Source organism: Drosophila takahashii, chromosome X, assembly GCF_030179915.1.
Source record: "Drosophila takahashii strain IR98-3 E-12201 chromosome X, DtakHiC1v2, whole genome shotgun sequence".
NCBI classification, from domain to species: Eukaryota; Metazoa; Arthropoda; class Insecta; order Diptera; family Drosophilidae; genus Drosophila; species Drosophila takahashii.
Window position 1 is genome coordinate 13,608,677 of NC_091683.1, and position 27,718 is coordinate 13,636,394.

The 27,718-nt window shown below is 39.4% G+C and overlaps 1 protein-coding gene across 2 annotated transcripts in view; it reads right to left on the reverse strand.

Moving 5' to 3' along the window:
- The window catches only part of nAChRalpha3 (nicotinic Acetylcholine Receptor alpha3), a 93,477-nt gene that overhangs the window by 27,453 nt on the left and 38,306 nt on the right, over positions 1 to 27,718 (reverse strand). For both annotated transcript variants that reach the window (XM_070218859.1, XM_044395786.2), the window contains one exon: positions 25,035 to 25,730. In XM_070218859.1, coding sequence (XP_070074960.1) covers positions 25,035 to 25,089 — 55 coding nt within the window. In that variant the 5' untranslated portion in view covers positions 25,090 to 25,730. The remainder of the gene's footprint in view (positions 1 to 25,034; positions 25,731 to 27,718) is intronic.

Consider the following 27,718-nt stretch of genomic DNA (forward strand, 5'->3'; position numbering starts at 1 on the left):
CAATGGATTAGAACGCTAAGGGGTGCTAAACGGGGGTCATCAGATGGGAGAACTTTCTCCATTCAAGCTCAAAGCGCCCGGGGCCTTTCAGTTTGGGAAAGTTTATTAAACGCTTTCGATAAATACACACTTTTTGTGTGAGTTCAGTAGGCAAAAACTTTATATTCTCGGTGTAATTTGTACTTTTATCTAACCAACATGTCGGATGAGTAATATTCGAATCCTTTTTTGTGATATTTATATTTATTCTAGAATAAATTGTTTACCCAAACTGCACAGTTCGAAATTGAGGATATAATGACGCAGCCTTTTCAAAATGTAAAACTAAAAAATGCCATCATATTTGTGAATGCAGTTACATCTATAATTTAGCCAAATCCCGGTTGATAAATCGCCTCAAATTCCCCGAGATCAATCCCCAGCTCCTCTGTCATTCAAAGCGTATTTAAGTGGAGTCCTGCAACTAAATTGATTAAGGGAGTGGGAAGAGAAGGGGGAGGAGTGGCACATCCTGGACACGTCTGTGGCGTAAATGTGCGAAAATTGCAGGTGCCCCTTAATGATGCAGGAAATGAGTTAATGCGCCGTCAATGCCAGCGACACCAGCAACAAGCAGCAAAGACCAAATGGGCAAAAGGGCTGCCAGGACAACAGGCTCTGGGCCAGGGGCCAGGGGCAAGGGGGCCGGGGGGGGGGGCCAGTGGTCACTGGGCAGAAGGACAGAGGGACGAAAGGACCCGCCGAGCGACAGCATTCAGCCAGGCGGGTGGCCAATGGCTCAGTCAAGCGTCGGCCTCCATTGTTCCTGCTCCTCCGCTCCGCTCCACTAAGTCCTGCCACTGCACTTAAAACAATTACTCAGTTAAATATAAAACATAAAGTGCATTTGTCTCTAGTTGTCAAAGCTCATAAACTTAGTATTACATTATTTTTATGGCATATATTTTGACTTATTTAACATAAGCTTCTTAACTTTCCGGTTATATTTTAGTCTGATAATTATGTGCCTTTAAATAATGATTACTTACATAATTATATTAAAAAGATTAAATTAAAAAATGTTAAATATTTAAAATATAAAAAATATGTAGGTATTATTTAGAAAAAAGCAAACAAAAATAAATTAATTTTTTTTAAGTTTTAAGCCTACAAATTTGGTTATGAAGCATGGAATATTATGAATTTAAATTATAAAAAGTTTTAATATTTATTTATTTAATCTATACATTTAATCTATGCATTTTTCAGTTCATTAAATTTGAAAAAATATCGACAATTTGCATTTTCTGGATATTTATTTTGTTGTGGCCTTCAAATCATCAATATTATCTAATTAATATTATCAAAATATCAAAACTATCCATAATTTGCAAGCTCTTCCTCCACTCTTCTCTCAGTGCAGCTTGACATGCAAAGCAAAGCGAGGAGCATCAGCAGCAGAGCCTGATTGGCATCCTCGCCTGGGGGCGACAGCCATCCGCCCGCGGGGTTGGCTTAGCCTGCCTTGGATCGGCACCAGTCTGCATCTGATTTTGAATCGGAATGAGGGTAAAGGACGGAAATGGAAATGGATATACTTGGTGGGCGGAGGACGAAGGAGGAGGGCGAAGGGGCAGCTGTAAAATGTCGCCAATGTCATTATGCGAGGCTTGCGCTAATCAGCTTATCATTACTATATAACATGGGGCATAAAAATGCCTGTCGCTGGGGCATAAGCGCATTAAAATAGTTACTGGGACCCCGGATTGAAATGGAGATGTTGTCGAATGTCGCTAACGGAGAGGCAAACGCAAACGCAAACGCAGACAAAGCGAAAATAAATCAATTAAAAGATTTCCCATCCGCATTATCCTCTCTGCATGATGTTTTCGCCCATATAATGGTATATATTCCTTTTTTCCTTATTCTTTTATTTTTTTTTGCCGGGCCACCAAAGCCAAGGTCCCGGGCGGAAAGCTAATTAGCTGAGCGACCCAGCCAGATTAGCCCCGCCAAAGGGAGGCGGCCGGGCGGCAGGGGGGCGTGGCTATCGGCGTATATCATTAATTTAATGTCCCGCACATTAATTGACTTTGTCGGAGGGAGACGATGGGCAGCACAATGACCATAATGTGAGCATATATAATGCTGTATGTCTGTCTCTTGTGGGGGTAGAATCGGGAAATGAGGAACTGGGGATTCGGGGAATCGAACAATGTTAATGGCACTGGCTAATCCCGAATGGTTATGCTGCCAGCAAGGCATCATTGCGGCCGACTTTAGGGTTTAGGTGCTACTAATTTCGGTCAGTTGACAACAAACAAATAAATATAAATTATCAATTTAATCTGTGAGGCCTTAATTGAACAACGGCCAATATGAAATTCATAATGGGCAAATAATGGCAACGAAATTCGGTTCGTACGCATTGTATTTATTTATTCCAGGATGATAAAGAGAATAAATACAAGTAAATATTTTTAAGCTTTAGGAAGAATTTTTATATTTGAATATATTGAAAGCAGTAAGCAAAACATCTTTGCACTTGGATCTGTTTTATTGGGCATTGACCTACCCCACTTTGGGCCACCCGAGCCGAGTGACATTACCATCTGGTGTACTCACTTTTGGCCACATCTTGCGGCTGGCCTAAACATCTTAAACGAGCCTTGAGGCCGTTAGATGGCGTCGAGTAATTTGAGCAGCACATGGCTGCCGGATTCTGGATTCTGGATGGTGGCTGCTGAATTCCGCATGCACGTTAAAAAAAACGCCTTTTTAACACTTTATACTGGCGTTATACAAATAAATATTTGCGGCATTTTCTGAACTCAATTTGAAAAATTAGGATAATGTTTTTAACCATTTCTACAATTTAATCAATTTAATTATATTTGAAATAAATATGGAGATATTTATATATTTTTTTAAATTTCTATGAATTAAAATATTGCTTTTAAGCATTTAGCTTTAAGACATTATTTTTATTGGCAATTATGTGATTAATTTTGAAAATATTTTACGCAATAAATATCTTAAACATTTAAGTAATCATTACAATAATTTATATGAATGAGGTTATTGACTTTTAACACCTAATTAATTTAGAAATATAAAACTGAATTTAAACAATATTTTTCCCATTTTCCCAAAATATTTTTGGATTAAAAAAGAAGTTTCTCTGGAGATTTTTGGGGTTTATTTTTTCAAGAGTGTACCTTTTCTCGCTTATTCAGTTTGGCAAGGTGTGAGACTTTTATGCGACACTGTGTGGGTGTGCGAGTGTGCCAGTGTGTGTGCTATGCCGCACTCACACATACATGTATATTGTGGCTCGCGTGGGAAACGTTAAGTTAAACGGACCTTTGCGGCGACCGCTTTTGTTGGTCTCAACTTGGGCCTGTCATACGCGGCGTATGCTTTATATTGCCCAAAACATGTGTGTGTCGGCTGTTTGCCTGAGTTTGCCTGTGTTGGTGTTAATCGACTGCCGGTGTGCGTGCGTGCGTAGGTGTGTGCGTAGGTATGTGTGTGTATGACAATCACATTAAGGTAGCCAAAAAAGCACATTTTATGATTGCTTTGCGTGTTTTTTCCCTTCCCCTCCCTCCCCGCACTTGTAAATGTGTTTATTGTCGAAAGCACACACAAAAGTGAACACGCATAAACAAGTGTTCATGGCTGTGTCTACACTGGCCAACAGCAATTTGTATATCTCGAAAAAACCAAATGTCATTAAGTGGAAAAACATGGTTATTTCATTTTACATACAGGAAAAACTGAAATATTTATCTTAAAAGTTCAATAATGATTAAAATCGCTTAAATCAGCACTGGAAAATATTTCTCCCAGTGCACACATGTGAAAATAAATTTATTTTGTACTTAGCCAGCCGTGTTTTTGAGCCCTAAAATATAAATTTAAAGTTCCTTTGGCTCTGCAGTTAATTGATAAGGCCAGGGGCAATTAGATTTCCATTCGAATGCATTGACTTCATTGCGATGGCGAATACTATGTGCCATTTGGGTTTTCGGTTTGGGAACTCAAAACGGTAATGGGAGTGGGTTCTCTGGACTGACCTCGACTTCTAATTAAAGCACAGTGCTCTTGCTTTTGCTTTTGGCTGCCGACCAAATGCAATTTTCCTGTACTTTCCTGAATTTCGCCCCTTGTTTTTCGCACTTTCACCGTCCCCCCGTTTTTAGATCGTGTTTCTGACTCCTAAATAATTATTTCAGCTCTGCTCTGCTCTGTGCTCTGTATTCTGTTGTTATAACACTGGCCCACACACACATTTGGGGTTTCCAAATGGGCCATGAACTTCTGATTAGTTTACTCCCGATCCTTTTGTTCCTCTTTGTTCCATTCCATTCCTGTGGCGACAATATTAATGAATAGGACAGCGTTTGGACAGTGCGTTTCGCAGCTGTAAGTTCTAAATGAGTTGTTGTGAATTGCCCAGAGCAACACACTAAAAATATATAATTAACATATATTTATTCCATTTTATAAGTATAAAATTGGGTTTCAACCACTTTAGACTTTTTTTTTGAGCACAGAAAACTTTTCTCAGATCTTAACTTTCGAAATGACAAAGGGCTTTCCATACTTTCCCTTAACCCCCCATATTTTCCAGTGGGCATTTCCCTTTGCTGTGCATTCATTCACAATAATTGCGTGTAAATTTGCAGCGCTCAAGCAAAACCAACTTGAACAAAGAATAAGCGAATAACCGAAGTAGCATTTTCATGATAATTTCAGCTCTTTCTTGGGCTATTGAAGCCGCCCTGCTTTTCCGCTTTTCCATTCGCTTTTCCCTTTCTCCCTTGCCCCTTTTCCCTTTTTCCCCCTCGCCTTTGGCTTCGGCCTTGTCTGCCAATGCCAAACGTTTTGTTGTTTAGTTCCATTGGAATTTATGGCGTTGTTTACACAAAAATTGCATTCGCCTTTTGCAGTTGAGTAAGCAAAAAACGGGAAGGGGAAGAGGGAGAGGCAGGGGGGGGGGGAAGAAAAAAGGCGAGGCGAAGTTGAAAAATAATTGGAGGAAAAGCGGAAAAACAGGTGAATGTGGTGGTGGGTGCAGCTGCTCGAGCGGAGTTCTGTTCTGTTCTGTGGAATATATAAATATTTTTGAGTGAAAATCTTCGCTCGCATTTAAGGGAAATTCACCTCCCACTCCTGACAACCACTTGCGAATTTCCCTCGTTATGAAGTTTCTCTATACCGAGCCACGCCCATTGGCAGTGGCTAATTAAAGGCGTCGGCTAAGTCGCATAATTAGAGAGTGGGAGCCAAGCCAACTCTGCGTATACGTAATGCCTATGCATGCACTGTGAAACAAGGATATACGGGGTTATTATTAACTATAAATTATGACACACAAACAGCAGGGTTCTTTAAATCGCTAATAAATGTGAAAACAGGTGTCTAAAAGTATGCAATTCATACGAATTATATCTTTGTTGATTTTTATCACATTCTCTTCTTTTTTGGAGTATAATTTTAATTTAATTTTTTTATATAGGGGGTACATCATAATTTTGTACAAAGAAATAAAATGTCCAGTTTTAAATGTGATATGAATTCACACAGAACATTGACTATCCCTTATTCACTGCATACTTTTTATATTTATATATTTTTATTATAAATATTTTATATTTATATATTTAAGTTAAAAAGTGTATATCCTATAATACAAATCTATTGTGTTTCCCACTACTAGTTTATCTGGAGGGTTCAACTCCGATCTGATCGTGTCTTTCGGATGGATGGATGTGCAGTGCAGCAAAATGGAAAAGAGAGCAGTCCGGCTTTTTGGTGCAACTGCAACTGCAATCGAGGGCCAACGGGGCGGATGAATAATACAAAACCGCCAGCGAAAAGGGCGAAAGGGGGCTGCAGAGGGTTAAGAGGGTCGCAGGGGGTCGCGGCCAAACAATGCGAATGGCCGATGTGGGAATTCCGAATGTGGGTGACAAACTGGCCGCGTTTTGTTAACCCCCAATCGCTGGCCCCCTTTTTTCGGCCAGAGGCGTCTGCAGGTGAAAAAGCAGGTGGCACGCACATTGGGCAACACAAACACGTTCCACACATTCCACCAATAAAACGGCAAAAAAACAAAACGGAACGGAACAAAAAACATCGACAAAAGAATGAAACAAATTGCAGATGAAAATACGCAGGAAAAACAGCAGGGAAAAGCGAAGTAGACAGCGACTGTGTAAATATAATATGAATAATTTTGTTAGTCGCTCCCCGGTTTTTTTGTTGTATTTTTTTTCCATTTTTTGCTGGGCGAAACAAGTGACCCACGAAGATGCCACAGCCCAAAAACCGGTTGAGCAAAAAACTGAAACTGCTGAAAGTGCTGACCAAGCCACATGTGCGAGTCCTTTCGTATTCCAGGAGGCTTCTAGGTTTCTGGTTTCCGGGGCAAGCAGATAAAGGCAAGAAAAAAGCGGCTATATTTAAAGGCTATCCGAGCTCCCATACACTCAGAAAAAAAAAATTCCTAGATTTAAGGAAACATGGACTACATTGCCTAAAATGGTGATTTAAGGCCATTGTGGACTTAAAAATAGTAAAAATGGCCATAAATGTTCAATTTTAGGCCATAGATTTTAAGGAATTAAAATCGTGAAATATAGTCCACTACCTAAAAAATAGCACATGCCCATAAACAACACAAAAAAACTTTTTTTTTAACGAAAAATAAAAACAAATAATTTTTTATTATTCGGAAGGAAATTACGATTTTGGTACTTATCAAAATTTTACCCATATATGAGTATATTTAAAAAAAATAGTCTATAAACAATAATATATGTATTTGTTTTTATATTTTCAAGAAAATGTTTAATAATTTTAATGTGTTGATTTTTTATATAGCGAAAACGTATAAAATTATACATTTAGTTTTTTTTTGCCATACAGTAATCATTTGCTAATTACTTAATGTATGGACAGCCACAAGTTTGATGATTTGGCTTCAATGTATTTTTAGGAAAAGTATCCCTAAAAGGAAAATAATATGCAATTAAAGACGCTCTAAATCCTTCGTTCAAGGACTAGCTATTGTTATAATAAATAAGTGTTCAATTTTGTGTCGATCGGATTAATAGTTTTATAGTAATCGTGTCCACCGCAAAGGTAATTTCGGAAAAACAAGATTCTGAGATAATCGCGTTTAAAGTTTCAAGTTTGTAACGGCCGATGTGCAGGTAGTGGTAGTGCGCTATAAATAGCTACAACTTCGGTTCTAATGCTCCGATCGTTCTGAATTTTTGTAAGAGTATTCTCAACAGTATATATCAGTATATTTTCATCTATCACAACTGTATATAAAAAATAGTCATAAATATGTTAGCTATGCTGTTAAATTAACAATGTTTATCTTATCCATATGAGATGTTAGCTTAGTAAGAGAGTGCGGCGTACACATAATATTTTAATAATTTTTATCTAATAAAAAATTTTAAAAATGACTTTATGTGTCGCTTAGACACATGTACTTAACAGTGTCTGATGGTGTGACTGGTAAGGTGTCTGCCCCTGAAGCGAGAGGACCCCGGTTCGAATCCCACTGGTGCAAATGAGTTGAAAGTTTTTTTCAGTTGTAAAATTCATTTACTAATAACAATAAAAAATAAATACAACAATAAAATTAAAAAATAAATGTAAAAAAAAAAAATAAAACATGTCTTGTACTGGACTCGAACCCGGTTCAAAATAACCGGGAACTGGCATAGTTTCCTCTGGGCTACGCCCTTATTAAATTTTCGAGTGGCTAACTGCTTTTGTAAGTTTAGATGAATATCTAAATGCTTAAATTTTTGGGTAATATGGGCTTTTTTTAAGACCATCATGGCCTTAAAACAAGTCAGTGTGTTAGGACTTAAAACAAGTCTAAGATTCCTTAGGTCCAAAATTAGTCCATATTACCTTAGCTTAAGTCCATTTTTTGGGTTTTAAGTCCATATTTTTTTCTGGGTGTAGTTTAATTAAAATGTTTGTAATAATTGGAATTTTCTCAATTCACTTTGGAAAGCCACAGAATTTCTAAGAATGTTGTACAGTAGTGCATGGTAAAAACGAAATTTCCGTATTAATAACAGAAATTTACCATGGGCATATAGATTTGATCCCAGCTTGTATTTATATATAAAAAATATTAAATTATTTATTACTTATTATTAAATAGTTGTTAGCGTCAATTAAAGAATGAATAAATAGTTATACAATTTAAATTTAAGCCGCCGAAAGTCGAACCACTCCTTTTTCCAATGGCCTTATCCACTTTTCCAATGCCCCTCTGCATTCGGTGTGGAATTTGGGGCATCCCGTTTGATATATTCCCGGTGATATGACCAATTACATGGCCATCAAATGCAAACGAATGCAATCATTCACTAACTGACACCCTGTGCCAGTTGCCTCCTCGATTTCCCCCACTTTCCCCCGCTTTCCCCGCACTTTCCGCACCATTTTCCTCGGCTTTTCCTCCGCCAGTCATCGTCATATCCATGCTGCCCCTGTCAGGGGCGTAAACGCTGCGTCCGAAGCTTAAATGGCAATATTTTTGCCAAGTGTCAGGCGATGCCCATCAACTAGACCCCCCGGCACCGCAGCCCATCCCGAACTTCGGATACCAACCTCCCCCATTCGAAATACCAAATTTCATTCGTTTTGTAGGTGTTGCAACCTGATGAATTGAGCGTAGAGCACGTGCATGATCCCCATCATCATTTTTTATGGCCATGCGTCAAAAAACGAACAGGAATTACCAGAAGGCAGCCCCCTCTCCCAACCTTAAATACCATCTGGCTCTGCCAATGTGTCAAAACGAATCGGGAGTTCCCTAGGATAGCCAAAAAAATGCCAAAGTACCAGAAACTCGGTGGGGGGAGGTGTGGAGATTGGATTTCAGTGTAAGGAACTTGAAGAGCGGCGGAAAACGGAAGTAGGAAATGTCGCCGACACGCACACTCGAAACGGAAAATGGTAAGCGAGGGGAAAATGGGGAAAACGGGGGGTCACCGAGGGCAAAGCTAACGCATTTCTAACGAGCAAAGCCAGCTAAAGCGCTTTAAATATATAAACAACACAAATCTGATATGCTCTTTTGGGCAATTCATAACCAATTTTGAAATATTCCGAATTTTCTGTTGGTTTTTGGAATATCTATGACTTTTAATAGGTTTTTGTATCCTGAATAGTTTTTGATTTTTTGTCTTTGTTTGGTATGTAGTTAGTTTGTATTAAGGGAGTGCTTAAAAATTGTCTTTAAATTATGATTTATATTTTAGAGTATTGTTTATGATGAATGGTTCAATATGTTTTTGTAGGGAGATATTATTTTAACTTGTTTATAAATTATACTTTATATAAACAATTATTTATTATTCTTTCTTCGACTGAAAGTATAGGTACTGTGAGCCAGGGTATACACAAACGAAATCCGCTAGTCTTTGGCCCTATTGGAATTGTGGGAGTCGGCCACGCCCCTCCCTTCTTCACCTCCGCCTCCGCAGGACTCCCGATGTGATTGTGTGCGTTTGGCATCATTGACACGCGAAAAGCATGAAACATTTTCAGCATTTATGTGAAAACCTAACCTTTGGCCCCGCCACCTCCGCCACTTTCGCTTTCACATTTCTAGCTCACTTAGCTGGAAGGCAAACGAAAGCTGATTACTTTGGCACAATGGAATGCCATGGCAGGCAGCCGCAGAGAACAATGCAAAGGACCTGGAAATGGGGGACCCAAAATAATGTTTAAGAAATGATATTTGAGAAGGAAATGGAAGCTTTGAACTTCCCGATAACAATTAAAATGCCTCGAAGCTTATTAACTTATTTTTAATGCCCAAAAGTATTTTTTAATTATTCCGCCAACATATTTCTTTCGTAGAAAATCTTTTTGCCATGATACTACTTATATTGTTTGCAAAAATATTGACAAAACTTTCGCTTCACTTCCACTAAGCTGTGCTAATATTTTGAGGTTAGTTTTTAATGAGGTCTCATTTGGCCCAAGGGTCCGCCACACACTTGCTCCATCCTTTGTGATATAATAATCCGATTGCATCCACTTCAATAGGGAAAGGAGCTGGGGGAGGGGAAGGGAGGTTCTGAGGGGGAGCATGTGTTATGTCGAAAGTTTTACAGAGCTCTCAGTTGGGTTCACTGGGGAGTACAAGTGCGAACTTATAAGTATGTGTATATATATTTATTCCTATGCACAGTGGCAGTGAAATTATAGGAAAAATGTTATATAATATATTTTAAATTATAAAAAAAACATATATTACTAAAAAATATTTTAATAATATTTTATTAATCGTTATTAAAATTTCTCTTAGAAAAGTTTGTTATTAGTCATTAAATTATTAAAAAAAAACACATTTATCACTAATAAATATTTTAAAATATTTAAAAATCGTTATTACAATTTCTCTGCATTGCAAATTAATACAACACACATATTCTTGTGATCCCATCTGTGCCAAATGCAGGCGAGTGAGTGTGGCAAAAGCAAATGGCAACGTAATCAAGTCGCTTCGCTTTCGCTGACAAGATAAAATACACAAAATACACAAACGCACCCACACACAGACGAGCGCAGTCCCGAAACGGAAACGGAAGTGCAGCCATTGACAGCGGCAGCGACAGCAGTAAAAAGATGGCGATGGCGATGATGATGACGCGATATCTGTGCGTGTGTATGTGTGCTATAAATCTAATATCGCTTAATGTTGAAAGAAAGCTTTGCGTCGCAGTCCGCTTTTCTCCGGCTTTCCCTTTCCCTTTCCCTTCGCTCTTCCCTCTGCCCCACATGCATGTCAATGTCAACACAGCAATGGCTGTGGGGAGGCGGAAAATCTCTCTCGCAGAGCGGAGTTCTCGAGGGTGGCGGCAGATTGGCAACGCTCGATTGGCAATAAATTGAAATACGCGACCATTAAATCACTTAATTGCGAATTCGTGTCTCTCCGTCCCTTTCTCGTGCTCGTTCCATTTCCCTTCTCCCTTTTGACAAACGGGAAGCGGCCAATTCACGTGGCCCACTTGCGAGGCGCCACTTGTACACTGACATAAAAATGTATCTCTTTGTATTTTCAAAATTTTTAAAATCCTTAATAAATAAATAAAATTAAGTTGAATACAAAATTGTAAATGAAATATGTATGAATATATATGAAATAAATATAAATAAATATGAAAAACCATAATGCCCAAAAAAATAAATATCAGAAATTTACGATGCGCATGTGGAAGAAATATTTAAAATATTAATATTACAAAAAATCATTTTTTCCAGTGTAGTTAAGGATGTAATTGCATTGAGGCAGCCACTGAAAATGGCGAACGCATCCAGCTTGTCACTCAGCGCCTTTTTCCGCCGGGTGGTCAGGGGTTCAGGGGTTCGTGGGTTCAGGGGGCCATTTACTGGCGGCTCTCACTTTCACTGCCATCCGCTTGCTCCCGTTACTCGATGATTATGGCAAATTGATTTGTTTGCCGCGCACTTTGTGGCTTTTAAATGACGCCACACGCACACATGGACGACCAGGAACAACCGGAAGACAAATGAGCAATTGGCGGTTAACAATCGACGGCAAAAGGACGCGGGGATCCTCAAGTTAAGATTGCGATTGGTTAGCTGCCAATGCTCAAAGCTCAGTGAAGAGGCAACTGCTTTTGATGAGGGGAAAAGTAAGCGAAAAGCGATTGGAGGAGCTATAAACATGCAAAGGCTATAAACAAAAGAAGGGAAGAACTGTATTGGCTATTTTTTATTACATTTTAATTGCTTTCAATCAAAAATAAAATATACAGAAACTTTTCACCAAAAATTATAAATTATAAATGAAGTATCAATAACTATTTTTTTTATATTACCTAAATAGCAAATAATATTTACTAATTAATGTATTATTTTAAATACTGTATATTTTACTGAACATTTGGTTTATTTTTAACCTCGTTTGACTTCGAGCTTAAACGACCTTTTTATTTGTTTTCATTATTTAATTTTCCCGAACTCTGCATAAAGTTAACACAAAGTGAACCAACATTTCGTTGCATTTCCCATCTTCATCTGCATATATGTATGTATAGTATGCGAACCCGCTTTCGGTGTAATTAAAGATCAGCCCTGCGAACAGGAAGCTATAGCCCCATACGGCACCCATAATCCCCAGTGCAAACAAAGGCTGGCTGCTGCAGCACTCCAGAAATGTTCCAGCGGCTGACAGTTTCTGCTGACATTGGAGAAATACAGAAAAAATAAAAAAGGAAAATGCGGAAAATGTAGTAATAACACACAGACTCTGGGGAGTGAGATATGGGGGCGTGCGAGTTTGAGAGCCGTAAAATGCAATGCGTCACAGAGCTGAAGATTGAACTGCAAGCTACGCGAATACAACGGCAGAAAGAGCCACAGATACAGATACAGATACATTTAGAGATGCGGATGCATACGAGCCCTCAAGTGCAGCTGGTAACAAATTTGTACAAAACTCGTTGGCGGAAAGGGGCGGGGTTCGCTGCAAAAAGTTCGCGCTTTGATAAACAAATACAAATGGCGGAAGGTAAAGTCCGTAACCCGTCGCAGAAACCGACAATCCACTAACATGGCCCCCCTTTTACTACTTAGCGCCGCCCCTGGCCCCTTAGTGTCACCCCCCCTCTCCCCTTGCATTAAGCGTATGCAAAACCATCAACGTCATGGCCCAATCCTTATCTCTGGCTGAAACTGAAATGCAGGGAGAGAAACGAGTGGGTGGCTGTGTACAGTATCAGGAGCAAAGTATCTGAGTATCTGCCAGATGCGTTGGCAGCTAAAACTTATACACCAAGAGAAAATACGTCTGGTATTATACAAATTATGTAAAAAAAAGGGGGAAAAAATATATTATATATATATAATGTATCATTTATTGTTGTATTTGTTTTAATATAAATTATTGAATAATATAATATTTAATATAATATTTAAGATTTACTAATACCTTTGCTAAGGAAAATCGTACATAATTATTAAATGATCCCTTGGATCTTTTGAGTTTTTTGGTATTTCAGCCCACAGCCTGCAGATTTTCTCTCAGTGTGCTGACTGGCTTACTGGTAACTGGTAACTGGCAAATGGTTACTGGCAACTGGTTACTGCCACAGTTGCTTGGTTTACTGGGCACGCAGCGAACGACAAATGTAACTGTCACTTTATGCGCAGCCATTCATGTGTGGAAGTGGAAGGGGTTTCGGAAGGGGGTTCGGAAGGGGGTTCGGAAGGGGGTTCGGGAAGGGGTAGAGGGAGTGCAGTGCGCTTGGGATGCAAATTGTATCCGGATGTCACAACTTCTTGGGCCACACAAGCACACACAGTCACAGTCGCAGTCACATTGGGAAGACGTTTTTATTGCGTTATTCATATTTCATTTGCACCGGACAGAGGAGCTGAAGGAGCTCAAGGAGCCGAAGGAGCACAAGTCCTTGGATATGTGGCCAGGTCCTGAGTGCAGCGGTTAGTGGCTAATAAATTCCCCACATATACTCGAGCATTTCTTCTGGGTTTCCTTGAGTAGCCACAAATCGGACCAATAATGTTAAACATACAATTGCCATATTTATGACGGACTATTATCATTTCTGAGTGTTCGGTAAGCTCATGAAGGCCATCATATGAACGTGTGTATATTGTATGAGGGTTGCTAGAAACATTTCATATAATTGACCAGAGAATAATATCAAAGAAGGGTACTTGGAATGAGGTGTAAATTATTATAAAATATATATATAAAGTATAAATATACTTTTTCGATATTTAAGTTGAAGGAGTAGTTGCATTATAAAATTGTGCCAGGGAAATACCCCTTAAGTGAAATATTCCATTAAGACTCGCCGATCGGTTGAACTCGTTGCGAGGGATGTGCATAAGTACGGAGAGAGAGTGTCAAAAATCCCCAGGACCCCGGGGGTGTTGCTCTCGGACGGGCGAACCACTTAACTGAAACTGGAAGCTGACCAATGACCCCCCGGTAATCCCCCTCCACTGGCCACAAAAGTACCCACTTTCATCCACCTTGCAGGCATCTCTGTAACCTCAGATCCTGGGTGGCCCACTAGCATTGACACGGACACCTTGATGAGGCGGCGGAGCAGGGTGGCAGGACTCGTGGTGCAGGACCTGCGGGCGTTTCGGCTTTGGCTTTGGCTTGGGCTTGGGAAGTGGGAGGTGGGAGGTGGGAGGTGTGAGTGGCGTGCTTATGAGTTCATGAAATGCTCTTTGAATATGCATGAGGCCCTAAGGAGCGTTGAGTGCTGCTCCTCCGGCATCTCGCCAGCTCCTCCGCCTCTGCGCTCCTGTGCCAGGACTTGGCCTGCTTTGGCTCGCTTTGGCCTGGCGTTGATTTTGGCCACGTCCCGCGAATGTAGGTAACACTTTTTTGCTGCACTGAGAAAAGCAAATAGATGCTTAAAGGGGTCCAAGTAAAAGCTACTACTTATTAAGAACTACAAGGTTCGATTTGACATGAACTATTTTGGGTTTCTAATATAAATGGAATTTTTTGAATTTATTTATTACTTAATAAAGTAACTACTCTATTCTCCCTGTGTATGCTTAGTTTCGCGCTCGCCCGTCAAGCAAACGAAATGAGTTGAAATTAAATTAAAGTGGTAAACTTGGCCTGGGGAAATTATGGGAAATATCTAAGCGAACTGTTAGTTGGGGAACCGAAAAGCGGCAAATTCACTTAGCTCGCAAGTTTCTCGCCCTTTGAATGAGCTGCAAATCCCTATGATCCTACCTGACTATAGACTATAGACTATAGAGTATTTCCCGAATTCGGCATTGGATCTTCGGAACGTTTGAATTCACTCACTCGCCTTCGGCTGGCTTTTCATGGCAGATGCGAGATGAGAGATGCGAGTGCAGCCGAAGTGAAGCCATCAAATTATGCAAAGGTTAATGCAACAAAAGGCAGCAGGCAGCAGGGACAGGTGGTGGCTCAGCGATTCCCGAGAGGATTACTCGAATATATATTCACACATATGCACAGCGGATATGAAAAATGCATGACCTGCCGGCGGAACCTGGACGGAAAGTTGCTGAAGTCAGGGGAAAGTACAGTGCGAATCGCAAGTGAACTTCATCGAAGGGCTAATCAAGGTTTTGAAGTATTTTACTTGAGAAATTAGAAAAATAAAAAATTTTCTAAGGGGTCATGGGAAAATGTGGAGTTAATTACCATTTATTTATTTATTATTAGTATTTTCATTTATTTATCCTTTTAAAATCTAAGTATTTTACTTTAGAAATTTAAAAAATAAGAAAAAACTTTATTGAAAACTTATCTAATAAGCAATTGTTAAATGGGGAGTTAATTTCTGTTATTAATTAAATTAATTAAAGTATTTTACCTTAGACATTTTTTGTCAAACTTATCTAATATGTATTTATTTATTTACTAACTCCCCCTATGGATATTTATAGTACGCACTGTACCCCGTTCTGGGATTGTCTTCTGTAAAGCTTTCTCAACTGTCGCCCGAAAGCAAATTGCATAAAATCAGCCTAAGAGCAGGCTACATGCAATTTTTATTCTCCTTTGTGGGCGGATGACTTGTGTGTGTGTGCGATGCCGAAGGAATTGCGAGTAGCGAAAAAAGTAAGTAAATAAATAACCGAGAAGGAAACTCAAACTTCAAGATAAATGCAATTTTCAGCTGCAGCAGGAAGGACAACGGCAGCCAAAAAAAAAAAATCAAAAAAAGGGGGAAAAAAGCAAAATGGAGTACAAATGATGGAAGAGAGGAAGAAAGCTCTGCCATTTCCGCCAAAGTCAGTTGTGCTCCTTCTTATTCGCCTCGTTTTGCAGGTTTCCTATTTTTTCTCTGTGTTTGTTGCGGTTTGTTGTCATACTTCCTTGCCTTCCTCGCCTTGCGAACATTCTTTTGTCGCAGCTTAAAAATTTTCAAGTGTCCTCCGCCTCATCCTGGCCATTTTTCACCACCCACCCCCCTCCCCCCGGGCTCATTTGGCAAACTGGCCAACATTAATGTTGGCCAGGAGAAGTGGACAGAAGAGCCGGAGAATGGCAACAGCAACTGCAACTGAAATAGCGACAACAACTTCATTAATCAAAACACTCGCTGTCCTGCATCCCCATCCTCTAAATCCTCCCACATCCACCCACTGGTCGTTCAAGTCAAAGAGCCAACTAACCTAATTCTCGGCCAAATGGCATTTTGTGCAGTGCCACGCCCACTTCTTGGCCGGACTACACAAGTTGGGGGGATAAATATTAGCAAAAAGGGCCACAAAAATCTCAGCTGATTTTATAAAGTATCTAAAATATATAAAATTTATTTTCTACTAGAGCCTAAAATATATTTTGTATTTTAGTTTATTATTTTAATTTAATTTAATTTTGTGAATTAATAAGGTGTCTAAAAGTAGGCAATAATATTTACTTTACTTTTTTGTGGTTGGTATAAATAAATATTTAAATAATACTAATAATAATAATACTTTTTTTAGCAACGTTAAGATCATAGGTTTTTGCCCATTTTGTAAGAGATGCATCAATATTTTTGCCGCAAAATGTTTGCCTCCACTTCCACTAGTATTTCCACTTCCCATCCATTTTGTGTCATTTCATTTATTCATTGTCATAATCGAAAGCGATTCGAGTAAATCGATTGACATCTCGTGCATGCCAGTCCCAATTAACTTTGTGTCAGGACAAACGATTGTGGGCCAAATTATCGTCATTGTTTGTCGGCCGGTAATCAGTCTCCTCTGCAGGCTCCTCTGATCCCTAATCCAATCTCAGTGGCGAATCCACATCGCATCAACTTTGTTTTGGGCCAAATGGGGTTAGGGCCTGCGACATCAATCACGGGCATTATCTATTAAATGAGCATTTCCCCCGCTTTGTGCATCTCCCCCGCCGCATGAAAATCTCCAATCAAAAATTTGTCAACACATTCGGAGTGCAACCATTTCCCCATTTTCCCCTTACCATTCTCTCTGCATTCTCATTTGTGTAATTACATTTGGCGCATTTCGCAAAACAACAATTAGCGCCGCGTTCGCGGACGCGACTCGTTTACAGAATGCCATCAAAAACTTTCATGTTGCCGCGACAAGAGGCAACATCATCAATCATGCATTTGAAAAGTTTATTAAGGCCCACACACAGGGGATGCTGGCGGGTGAATGGGGTTGGTGGGGTGCTTACGGGGTGCCAAGGGTTACGGGAGATGCCTGCTGCCTGGTGGCAAGGGCAAGTGTACTTAAGAGCTGAAAACTTTTCAATGGCTTTTTGCGCTTGCAAAGGAGCAGCTAGAGGAGAACCAGGACACCAGGACACCAGGACACCGGCAACCAAAGTCCAAAGTTGCACTGGAGATGTGCCATACGATCGATAAGCAATGCCAGTTCGTCAAAGTTTTCCTCCACACCGATTTTCATGCATCAATCTGTTCAATTGCTGGCTTCTTTTCATTATCTTTACGATTCGTGTCAATAATAATAGTTGTGGTCAGAAAGCAATCAAGATTTAAAATATGACCAAATGCAAGAAAAAGGGTAAATTATTTTTCAATCGTAATTTTGGTCAACATGAGTACCACAACTTAGAATTATTTTTTTGTGAAAAATTGGGATCTGTGTTTTTTTTTGTAAGAATTTGAATTTTTTTCTGTTTTTTTCTGTAACTTGGCCAAAAATTGTCCTACACCAAAAATACATACTGTTTTAAACAGATAACAAAATTATCAATAAATCCATAAAACTTTCCGTGTGATTTTGGAAAAATAAAATTTTCGCCAATTTTTAATTTTTTTTATAAGGGGGTACCCCATGATTTTTTTGCGAAAAATTAAAAATAAAGAAAATGTCAAGGTTTAAATGCCAATCGTTAGGAGATTTAATAACGAGTTCAGAAAGGTATGACATTCCATATTTGGATTCATATTTCCATTGTTACGGTCAAAAAACGAGTTATTTTTTGTAAAAAATTGGGATTTGGGTTTTGGTAAAATTTTTTGAAAAAAATTGGAAAATTTTCTTTTTGGTTTTTTTGCTGTTACTTGTCCCGCTTTAAATGCCGATCGATTGGAAATTTAATTACGAGCTCAACTTTCCCATTTTGAACCATTACTTTCTTTGCTTTACCAGAAATACTGATTTCTAATGTAAAATTAGAGATTTTGTAAAAAGTAATTTTTATTGTTTATTTTAATCAATCAAACTTGGTAGTTACTTAACTATAACTCGAGTACAAGCCATACCACATTATTTATCGATGTTCGAGAACTGAAAGTTTGCAGTGAGCAAAGCTAAAAGTCCGCCAATAAGGCTTGCCATGAATTAATCATGAACCCAGGCCATAATCTCTGGCAACTTTCCTGAGCCTCTCGTCTCTCGTTCACCTTTGTCACACCCACTTTTGCAGCAGGATTTTCCGATTTTCCAGCAGCGCCGAATGTCTAAGTATTTAAATTTTGACCGTGAAAGTGTGATCGCATTTCAATGAGGCAAATAGGCAGGGAAATTTCTCTGGCGAAATGCAAATGGAGGGCAAATCCAACTGCAGTTTTTCCTCCTTTGCATTTTCCCCAGTTGGAAAAAGTTTAATATTTTTTTTTTCTGCTGGCAATTTTCACTTTCGCTTGATTTACAGCCCGAAGATGCAGTCGGCAATAATTTTGCCAGCACTTTCACTCGGAGGGGGAGCTGCCCCCGACCCGCTAATCTCTGGCGATATCCTCGCAATATAAGTACGGGAGTGTTCATCAATTTTCAATAACAATGGGCGCCAAAGGGAAGTGCACGGGGGGAATGTGGTGGGAGAATCGGGCTCCAGACAATGGCAGCACGTGGCGAATTTACGATGCAAAATCTGCACAGAAAAATAAAGAGGAAAAGGGAGAAAAAAGCGAGGAAAATGGGAAAAGTCCCGAGTCCGCTGGCTTCGAGCAATTTCAATAAATTGCAAATGATATAAAGCGATGGGGGTTGGGGATGGGGGATGTGGGTAAGCGGGTAATGCAATACTTTCAGTCAATAACCAGAGCGATAAACAAAGGATAAACGAGCGAAGAATAGAGTTTGATAATCGTCGACTGATAAGCAATCGATTCTATTTGCCTTTGGCTGCAGTTTGGCTCTGGCTTCCATCGCTCTATTTGCTTCTCCTCGAAAAATATGATTTAATAGCGATTCTAGACAGACAGATAGATCTGCCATCGATAAAATTAATGTTCCAGCCAGGAAGCCGAAAAGATTAAATAATTAAATCGCCTTAAAATCGTTGCTTAAATGTGATTTATGATCGAGTATTATTGCTGTCGCTTCCACCTGCTGCATAAGTGATTGAAATGGCTTCATTATTTATGTGGAGAGACTCTTGGCCAACGATCAGTATCTTTTCGCTGATCTGGCCTCAAAAAGGATTTATGTCGCCTGCTTCTGGGATAGGGAATAAACTGGGGGACCGGAGAACTGGACAGCCGTAGAAGGGAATGGGGTTGGGTTTTCCGTGTGCGACACGGAGTTATCGCTGTTTGAGCAACTCTCTACATCTCTACATCCTTTACTCCTTCGCAGCTGCAAAGGACGCCCATTGTGGCGAGCACCCAAACACATTGACCGACCGAAGGATGCCGCAGGCTTCCGACCAGACTCCACTTCAGATTGTCACTTGGAAAAAAAAAGAAAAAGGCATTCTCCAAAAAAAATAAAATATTTTTAAATACTTAAAAATATTTATTTGGATTTTTTAAATATTCCTTTCTCACTTTAACAAGGGAAAATATATAATATTTTATTTTCCAAATCCAGGCCTCTTTTTTCTCAGTGCCTGGTGCATGTCTGTGTGCCACTTTTTGTGTGTGTTAAGTCGCGCGTAGACGACGAGAACGACATTGCCATGGTGCGGTCATGAATCATGCCAAAAAATTGCAGTCACCGTCGAGAATGGTGACCCAAATTCCCGCTCCCGCTCCTCCCACTCCCACTTCTCGTCCCACTGCCAGACCCTTGGGTTCTCCGATTCTCGGATACTCGGATTGTGGCGGCTAGATACTGGGATGCTGGATGGCAGTGGTCGCTCCACTTGAGGCAACCCTGCAGCCCAGCAGCCCAGACGTCGAACGAAGGACAGACGATGGACGTCGTCGTGGCCATGGAGACGACGACAAACCAAACCAATCCAAACCAAACCCAACCAAACGCTCCTGTTTCCACAGCTGCCACTTCGCCCGACGTCGCTGCTGCAGTGAATTTGCCGCACTGCCTCAGCAAAAAGTGGGCGTTCTCCAGCTCACTCACTTACTGGTGCACTGAGAGAAATCTAAACTGTTAGCCAAATAGTTATTTAATACGATTTTTTGTAAGTCATTTCTTACTTTAAATTATTTATTTTTAGTTCTTAATTGAAAGGATTATTTATATAAAAATTAATCTTTATCATATAAATACCAAGTAATTGTCTGTAATAAGTCATTTATTTTTTATTATAATGCTATAATTATTTTAATATTTTATTTATGACATGAAAGCAAAAGATTTCTTAATTTATTTTTATAGAAATGCCTGACATAAATTTATTTTGGTAAATTTATTTTATTTTTTCTTTCATCCCAAGCCTTCTCTAGTTAAAGTTTGGGTCTTCTCTTTCAGTGCATAGTGACTCGAGTGGGGCGTCGACACGCCCCATTTTTGCAAGTGCCATCGTCGCTGTAGTTGTTGTTGTTGTTGGTGTGGTTGTCGTTGTCGTCATCGTTCCCATCGTCAACGTTGTCGGTGGCACTTCACTTTTCTATATTAGCGCCACGTAAGTGCAGCCGCAGGGGCGTGGCAATTGCATTAGCGAAGGACGCAAGGGGGGCGGGGGAAAGGGGATAATGGGCGTTGGAGGACATTAGTATCGCAGTAGATAAAGTGGTTGGAAGTGAAAAATTATACGAAGCTATAATGTTAACGGATGGAGCAGGGGTGATTTCTAAATACCCTTTTGAGAAGTCATTTTTGGAGTTCCAGAAAATATTCAGTATTTACAATGCAAATATTGAAATTTTTCCATTTTAATATTAGAATTTTGTGGAGTTTATCTATGTATTATTATAATCCAGAAACCAATTAGTTGTCAAAATAAACTTCAAATTAAAGTGCCTTTTTAAAATATATTTCACTATATATTTTCACATAAGTACTCATTTTAAAGAAACAACATTCCATTCTTTATTTGTTACTTTTTCCAATAGATTTCAAGTCATTCCTTTGAACTCCACAACTAGTAAATAAAATCGTCATGGTCGCAAAACAAACTCAAAGTGCAATTTATTGTACATCATTTGCGAAATGCTTTATAAAAACATGCAATGAATTTATCAACCCAATGAAGTATACCGTTCGGGGGCCAGGACACATTTTGTGTGTGTAATATATGCCGCAAAGTTATAGTTTGCCCTTTGACCCGCCGTTTGAAATAAGTAGTCATGGAATAAGTGAGTGGACTGAGCAGACTGTGTCGTCTGTCGTTTGAGGCTAAAAGAAAAAGAGGGCGTTTGGTTGCACTCTCTTGGTCCGGGGTGCTCCTATTGCACTGAGAAAACAAACGCTAATATAATAAAATGGGAAAACATTTATATGTAATAATCATCGCAACATAATCCCACCATAGGGAGTTTTTGTAAAAATACCCCCATTTTAGACACCTATTTTGACATTTAAAAGTGATTTTAAGTGATTTAATTTATAAAATAATATATATGTAGCTATAAATGTTAAATAAATAAATATTACTTTATATACCTATGTATAAATAAATCAAATAAAATTGGACACCTTCTTATCATTTCTTCCAGTGTGACCGTATTATATTTTAATCTATATATTTTCGTGTGCCCGGCTACTTTTTATTTTTAAATTGATATTTTTCGGTGTACGTGTGAGTGCAGCTGTGTGAGTCAGCGCGTGTGTGTGTGTGGCCCGTTTAATGGCCACAAAGCGGAAACTGGAGCGTGGCTGCTTCTTCTTCTTCGTCTTCTTCGGCTGATGCAGCTGCATTAGCAGCCATTTGCAGCAGCCATTGATGCCAGTGCATATGTGTTTGTTGGTCTCTCCCCTTCTCTTTCTCTCCCTCTCGTTTTGGGCGTGCTTTACTGCCATTTATATTTATGTTTGCCCGATGCCTTGGCCCCCCGAAAAATGATGACATGAAAAATTGTGTTGCCCGCTTTTGGGCGCTGCTCTCTGATTCGGTTTCGCTTGGGGTTTTCGGGGGTTTTTTGGGGGTTCTTCGGGGGGTCTTGGCGGTTCCGGGGATCCCCACACCGAAACTCCTCGGATGCGGCCCTAAGGCCAGTCAGCAGACAGCCAGGAAGCTTTTCGAGCGCAATTTATGGCTTTTTAAATCGAAAGAAATTCAATGCTTGTTTAAGAAGAATGAACGAATGAACCAGGAGTGAGAGAGACAGAGACAGAGTGAGAGAGACGGAGAGAGCCAAAACAAATTTCGAGATTTATGTTTACCCTCGCAGTGCTTATTTTGTACTTCGCTTTATTCCATCAATTATTTTTTTGTTTGCTCTCGCTTCTGCCAAGGATGTTTGAGACATGGTAAGTAGCCCTAATTGTCCCAAACAAATATTCCCCGGCTACAAAAACGTTCAGATCTAAAATCAAAAAATAACCTGGCATTTGCATTAAATTTGGTTTTTTTTTATAAATATTATTAGGTAAGAAAATATTATATTAAATTTAATTTAATATAAATTCAAAATAACTGGGCATTATTTTTTATTTTATTTATTTAACTCGATTTGTAAGAAATTTAATTTATTTCCGTTTCGAAAGGAGAAGAAATGTTTGAATGGTGATTAATGCGTGCCCAATTTATTTGATTTTACAAATAGTTGTCGCCCCGCACATATGTTCCTGTCAAGGATCTCGCTGGTGCTTGAAAATGCCACCAAATTGCTGTGGCAAAAACCGAACCGAACGATTTCTTTGTGAGCCTTCGATTTCGATTCTGGCCAAGGAGTGAAAGTGAATACTGTGGGAATAAATGGGTGGGAGGACCATTAAATGCTGTTGGCTGGCCTTGGTGACGCGTCGCGACGCGATGCGCATAAAAAATGGAAAATCAGATCGGAAAAACACGCACAAAAGGCGTTGGCCAGCCGAAGGGGTGGAAGAAGGGGGCGTAAATGTATAGAAAAAAAAAAAACGAACCAAAACCAAAGAATATGGGAAAAGGGCAGGCTCGGTTCGCAATCAATGCGTTGGTGGCCAAGAAGTGGGGGAGGCTGCTTTGATTGTGGGCGTGGCACTGCCTTGTGCCAGTTTCGGCTATGCAGCCACACACATACATACATACGCAGTCACTAATACAGATACGGATGCATAGATACAGATACGGGGCCACAGATACAGATACAAAGCTGCGGCCTCATTTTGCGGACGCCAAATAGAACTAAAACTGTAACTGAAACTGAATCTGAATCTGAAACTGAAACTGAGACCAAAAACCGAAGACCGAAGCCAGCCGGACCATTGTCCTTCGTCCTTTTTCGGCTGCATTAGCCAACTCATCCTGTTACGTCCTCGCCACTTTCCACTTTTCACTTTCCATTTCAAGCTCATCCCCTCACCTTTCGGCCATAGCAACTTTTTTGTGAAATTCATTCGAATTTGACCTTCGCAAAAATAGTGCAAAAACACACACACAATTTAGGGATGCAGGGAAGCCACAATAAATAAAATGACAAAATGTAATTGCTTTCGAAAGTATTGGATGTAGGATAAGCTTCTGTGGCAAAAACTAAAATTATTATTTTTTAAAGTGCTTGATTTATTTTTTTAACATTTGTATTTGAATCCCAAATGAAGGGTACACGTATTTTCGACTACGATCTCAGGCCTGGCTGCATTAAACCCAATTCCCAATCGTTTATAACAAGTGATTTTTATTTTTGTTTCATTTGTTATTCCTCCGCTTTATTTTTCCTGCAGCCTTCAGTGTGTCAGTGTGTGTGTTTTCTGTTCTTTCTGCGGCAATTGCCAAAATCCAAATTAAGCTTTGGCAATAAAGCCTGGCACAGACAATAACAGCTAACCTCGGTCCTGGAAATCCCCTGCAGGATCCTCATCATCCCAGCATTCCTGGCCACCGATTGTTTGGCTGCCCCACTTCCCCGATACACGCGGAGAAAAGGGGTGATTGCTAGCTACTTTTTGGCGACTTAATGTAGAGTATTCTTCGATTTTGTTCGCTAAATCATGAATTCACAAAAACAAACAAATATATTAGGTATGATTAATAAACTTCTTTTCTGTTTGCTTTAATTAAAAATTAACTATAATTAATTCAAGAAAATAGAAAAATGATTGATAAATATTAAAAATATATTAGATATGTTCCATACATAATTGTCTATTTCTTTAAACTTAAAATAAATTAAAAGTTATTTAAAGATTTATTTCTCTTTCTTTAAAAAAACGTTCCATTAACTTTAAATTAATTAATAAATTAAAACTAGCTAATATTTCTTGTTAATTCATACACAGCTATATTAGACCAACTATTTTTTGCAGTGCACGTTAGTCCTGTCCTAACGGTTGCCGCCCCATAACTAACTCAGAACACTCGAGCGCCTCAATGGACACACGGATACGCAGAATCGCAGAATCAGAATCAGAGAATCGAGGGGTTACGAGGGGTTGCGAGAGGACGAGGATGAGGACTCGCGGGAACCAAAGCCGTCGGAACTTGGAGAATGTTTTGAGTGTTGAGGGGATGTTGGGCGAATGTCATGCGATTGTTTTGTGCTACGTTGTGTAGTGTTGTGTTGTGTTGCGAGTCCTTGCCGTCGACGGGCTTTGTTTGAATGGCACTCGAATCGAGGGGATTCGGCGGCGGGAGGGGGTCACCGGATTCAGATTCGGATTCGAGTTTTGGGATGGGAATGGTTACTGGGCCATATGAGTGGGCAGGCCAAACAAGATTGGGTCGAGGCTAATAAATACGAGCCACTTACTTGATATAAATGAAAGCACAAGAATCATATCTATGGTCACTTGAAACCACTTCATCTCATTTCCCTCTGCACGCTTTTTCTGCCTGTGCTGCGGTGGTGGATCTGCCCTATATGTAATCCCCTTCTGGCGGCTCCTCCGAATGTTCCTCTTTCGATATTATCGATATATTCGATATCCAGACCGATCGATTTTAGGGCGCAGGCGCGGCTGTCGCGGGAGAAGTGAACCTTTTCTTCATGTGTTTCTCATGCGGGTTTCTCTTGATGTTGTTGTTGTGCGTTTTATGCATCTCAGTTGCGGTTTTAATTCGCAGTGTCCTCGAATTGGCAGCATTTATTTACATCGATTATTATTCTGGGTATCGTTTCCATAGTAAATATAACATATTTCTCTCTATATAATATATATATATTTATATTTATATTTATGTTTATGTTTGTATGTACGTTTTGGTTTACTAGGTATCTATATATAAATATATTTGTAAATATATTTGTTTCTTGGCAGTTTTCGATTAAAATTCTTCAAATGTATGTTCTCCTTTTAGTGGCCTCCTCCCGGCCTTGCCTTTGTTTTGCTCCTTGTTGTCCTCGTTGTCCTTTTGCTTCACATCGCCTCATTCCTGGGCTCCTCCTCCATCTGTTCTTTGTTCCGCGAAGAGTGGAAAGGGAGAGGGCTGGGTGGTGGAGCGAGTCCTGGAAGAAAGGACACATTTAATTAGTGCTTTCATTAAAAACAAAAAAATTTCCTTTCATTTCGCTGGCGAAATGTATGTGTGGGTCTTTCATTTGGTTTTGCAGGGGATTCTCTTTTAGAAAGACTGCGGGAACTGGGATATCTTGAAAGTAATTTAAAACCTAACAAATATTTTAAATATGATAAGAAACTAGAGCTTGAAAAAATATCGACAGTTTGCTTTATATCGATATTTAAGTTTTCCCTTCAAAACATCAATATTATCGAACCTATATTGTCAAAACATCGAAAATGTCGTTAATTTTCAAGCTCTATAAGAAAGTCCTTTACTTTTAAAAACTTCTAATTAAATGTTCTATTTACCAGTTTCCATTTACCAGTTGTTGATAAGAAAACAAGGCGACATAAGAAAAGGTGCTTGAGATTTATAAGGCCTAAACTTTCCTTGTTTTTCCGACATCTTCTTAGCCCAGCTCATCCGCTTTCCGTTCGAAGAACAATAAAGTTTTCAATCCCAGCCGCGAGTCCCAAATATATTTTATTTTCCCTCTCGCGACTTTCAGTATTTTTCTGTTTATGCAAATTGATTTTAATTATAATTTTCAGCTCTGGCCGCTGACCCAAATTGGATTGTTTGAAATGTATACATTAGAATGGAGCATTTTTCGAGACGCGGGCCGCAAACATTTTGTGAATTTTAATTGCTAATTTTGGGTAATTCATTTACCCCGGATCCAAAGGTATCCCACGGCATTCGCGCCCAAAGTTTTTGTTCTTCAGTCGCCTCCTTTGGGTCTGTTAATTTAATTAATAACTCTGCAAGCGACTTGACGAGCGAGAGTCCCTTTTTTCTTCCTGGGACTGGGATAATCTCCAAAGTCCTTTGAGTGGCTGAGTGATTGCCCAAGTTTATTTCTTAAGGCCCCTTTAAATGCATTTTAATTGGCCGCATTTTCTCTATATTTATTTATTATATTCTACTTTAAACATTTAAGGCTAAATAGTGTTTGAATCTCACTCATTATTCAAACTTTAATCAGAATTATTGCCCAGGAAAATCAATAGGTTGTCCTTGAGATCCCCGGCTGTCACCTTTGAACTTGATTTATCTGCCGGAGGCAAAGTTGTCATGCGGTGCTTAGCATAAATAAACATGACATGACATTGATGGCTTCGGCGCACAAAGTAAGCTTAAAGTGTATGCAATTTTGTGATATTTTCAACCCAATGTTTTTTAGAAATTAATGCTGGGTAAGAAATATAAATTTAAGCTTTACGACCGTTACGCAAACCCATTTGCCTAATTTAATTCATGGAAAATGTACTCCAAAGTTATGGCGAATTAAAAAAAATCAGCAACATTTCAGTGCCCCTGAAAAGTTGCTACATTATTGCGCAATTCAATTAGGGCGACTTTAAGTCGCCACTTGAACGAAATGAGGGGTTGGTAAGGTGAGAGACGTGGGAAAAATGTAAAGGGGGTGGGAAAGGGGCAGGGGGTTGCGTGGGAAATATGTGAAAGGGGGTCGAGGGGGGCCAGGTGTGGGAGGTGCCATGAATGAGCAATTCAGCGAGGGCGTGAAAAGGTTTTCGGAAGTAATTTAAGAAAATGTCATAAGAGTGTGCATGACCTTCCCACCCCCATTACCACCCCCGCTCCCTACCCCCCGGCACTCTGCTCACTTGCCGCTGTCAAATATTTAACCCACTTAATGCCCAAGTGACATATCTGTAGATTCCCCGAAAATGACTCATAGTTCACAAATTAAGAAGATTTTTAAATGTTTAATTTTAAAGCATTAAACATTTATAAAATTTATAAAAATAAAATGGGTCAGTTTCTAAATATTTGCCTTGCCGATAAACATTCTCAATTTCCCCGAAAATTACTCATAATTTTTAAATTTGATGAGAGAAAGATTTTAGCATTTTTAAAAGAGAAGTTAAGTTTTGTTATGTATTCAATAATTTAAAAAAAAATTTGATT